The 2,989-nt window shown below is 41.2% G+C and overlaps 1 protein-coding gene across 1 annotated transcript; it reads left to right on the top strand.

The window, feature by feature from the left end:
* Positions 1–1,046: 1,046 nt before the first annotated feature.
* On the top strand, positions 1,047–2,732 carry LOC129766107 (uncharacterized). The gene is made up of 3 exons (XM_055766563.1): positions 1,047–1,139; positions 1,202–1,588; positions 1,668–2,732. Exons 1-3 carry the CDS (start codon positions 1,047–1,049, stop codon positions 2,730–2,732), a joined length of 1,545 nt encoding a protein of 514 aa, XP_055622538.1.
* The last annotated feature ends 257 nt before the right edge of the window (positions 2,733–2,989 follow it).

Here is a 2,989-nt window from a genome sequence, read left to right as displayed (position 1 = left end):
TCTCGTGGCGCGCTTTCATATCACAAGGCGCTACGACGCTCAGTAGAGAAGTGAAATTACTCGATGCGTGATCCATCGAAACTGTTGCATTTGGTTCGCTTTTTCGAAAAAATAAATCGTACGGGAAGGGGTTAAGACTCTCTAACGTGAATATGTGAAAACAATACGATCAACGAAGGGAAACATTAAGGAATTATCAACATCGAGTTACTATGCGGAAGAACTTGTTAATACCAAAAGGGCCCCAATTCGCATGTGTTATAAATTTGCCCATGTTACGCTCGCGTATAATCAGAATTTTACTTCATATGCAAATGCACCTTCTATATATATTTATATTTGCAATTGTTCATCGGACAGTATTGACAGTTTTGACAGTATTGTGATTGTCCTTTTCAGTCTCTAGTTATAGCGCGTCAAAGATGGATGATCCACCAAGCAAGAAATTCGCCATATTTTACGTTTTTACTACCTGCGAGGTAAAACTGCAACGAAGGCGGCCGAAAAAATACGTGTAGTTTATGGACCCGATACAGTAACGATTCGCACAGCACAGCGTTGGTTTGATCGATCTCGTTCTGGTGTAGGAGAAAGTAGATAAAGACGGACACTGCGGGTAAGATGGACACTTTTAATATTTCATTAACTAAAATTTTTTGAAATATTTTAGTTATGCAAATACTTTCAATAAAGTGTATCAATACTTTCGAGACACACTGTTGATTTCCAGCGAGAGAACTGTCAAGCTTGTAAACAAAACAAAAATTATCTTCGCGGGTGCACCATTCGATGTAATTTTTACTCCGTAGAAAATAGCGAAAAGTTCGTGATTTTTTGTTTTTTACGTGTTCCTCCAACGGGTAAGTGTTTATTTAGTCCATCATTAACTATCCTGTGATAAATCAGTGGTTTTTTAACGCTTATATAAAGAGCTACGGTCATTCGAAAAAAAAGCTGCGAGTTCGGGCAAGACGGACACATTAAGGTAAGGAAAGACGGACACTAGTATTTTCCTACAACCAAAACTTTTTGGTTTTACTATAAAGATGCCTACAAATTACAAGCGCAAGAGTAACCGGCAGTCATGGACCGCTCAGCAGTTGGAACAAGCCATTAAGGCTGTAAAAAGTGGATCGCCGGTGAAGACAGCAGCAAGAAGTTACGCAATTCCAAGATCCACACTGATTCACCACCTCACAAGTCCAACTGTATCAACTCGGCTAGGACCTCTTGTTCCGTATTCAATTCTCAACAAGAAGAGGAGCTGGTACAACATCTGTTGGTTTTGGAAAAGAGGTTCTATGGAATAACGATGACTAATGTTCGTAAGCTTGCTTTTGATCTGGCCGAAAAAAATGGATTGCCACACCCGTTCAACAAGTCTACCAAGATGGCTGGAAAAGCTTGGCTTAGCAATTTTCTGAAACGAAATCCCAAATTGTCGTTCCATAAACCTGAAGCTACCTCTGCCGCCCGAGCCAGAGGCTTCAATAAGCCAGCAGTATCTGCGTTTTACGATTTGCTGGAAGAAGCGCTGAAAGATCCCAAATTGACGCCAGATCGTGTTTTGAACGCCGATGAGACTAGTGTTTGTACCATTAGTATTTGTTTTGGCATTGTAGTTAGTTTAAAAATCAGTTTAATTTTCTATTCATACTTTCTTACAGGTTCCTCCGAAGAAGTCTAAGGTAGCGGCATTGAAAGGCAAAAAACAGGTTGGTGGTATTACATCTGCGGAACGCGGAGAAACAGCTACGGCAGTAATGTGCATGTCCGCAACCGGACAGCACCTTCCGCCGTTCTTCATTTTTCTTCGCATGCGGATGCGCGAAGCTTTGAAGAAAGGGGCATCACGTGGAAGCAAATTTGCCTGTAATGCATCGGGTTACATGACGGTCGAAATATTCAATGAGTGGTTCGATCACTTCTTGGAGCATGTAAAACCTTCTGAAGACAGTCCTGCCTTGCTCATAATTGATGGCCATTGGTCGCACACGAAGAACCTAGCTTTTACCGAGAAAGCTAGAGCTAACTTTGTTAAGGTTCTAGTTTTACCACCTCACACTAGCAACAAACTTCAACCGCTTGATGTATCCTTTATGGCACCTTTCAAGACGTACTACGTACATGAAGTAGAGCGTTTCCTACAACAGAATCCAGGTAAAATCGTCAGCCAATATGACGTTGCCGAGCTCATGAAACCTGCATTTATCAAGGTGGCTACTACGGAAATTGCTGAGAATGGGTTCGAAAAAACCGGAATTTGGCCATTTGATCGCAATATTTTTTCCGATGATGACTTTGCCCCGGCCACGGTGACTGATCAACCCGATCCTGAGATTCTTCGTGAAGAAGAGACGTTTCGATTGCATCTTGAAGGTGCGCCTAGTAAATCGACCATAAATCGCATTTCCTGTGAGGATAAAGAAGTTCAAGTGCTTCCCGAAGACATCATGGTTGATTCCGCAGAACCGGACAGCATCTCAAAGGCCAATAACCCGGTGTTTGAAATATCTCCATCGATCATACTTCCGTTACCGAAAATGGTCAACCCGAAAGTCAAGAAGAGAAAACGCCAAGCAGAAAAGGCAGCTGACATAACGTCTGCTCAAAACGCTGACACTTTGAAGAAGGCGAAAGCATCGAAAGACAATAAATCCATCAAAAAAGAACAAAAACAACGCTCTTCGAAGAAGCCTAAGCAAAATAAGGGCAAAGGGCAACTCATCTGATAATCTATGCGAGAAATGCGGAAGCCAGTTTTCTGATTCAGATTTCGGGACAGGTTGGATAATATGCTTACAATGCCTTTCATGGTTCCACGCTGAATGCTTTACTTCTGCTGCAACTATTTGTCAGTACTGCTCTTGATTCTTCTTTTTTTTCTTGTTTTTTTATTCCCATTGAAAATTGAATTAATTTAAATACTCAAATGAACTTAAACCATCGATGAATTGTTTCTAACGCTTTATGAATAAACTTTCGTTTT

This window comes from Toxorhynchites rutilus, chromosome 2 (assembly GCF_029784135.1).
Source record: "Toxorhynchites rutilus septentrionalis strain SRP chromosome 2, ASM2978413v1, whole genome shotgun sequence".
Classification (NCBI taxonomy): domain Eukaryota; kingdom Metazoa; phylum Arthropoda; class Insecta; order Diptera; family Culicidae; genus Toxorhynchites; species Toxorhynchites rutilus.
The sequence above is the reverse complement of the archived record's forward strand: the minus strand, read 5'-3'. Positions and strand labels throughout refer to the sequence as shown.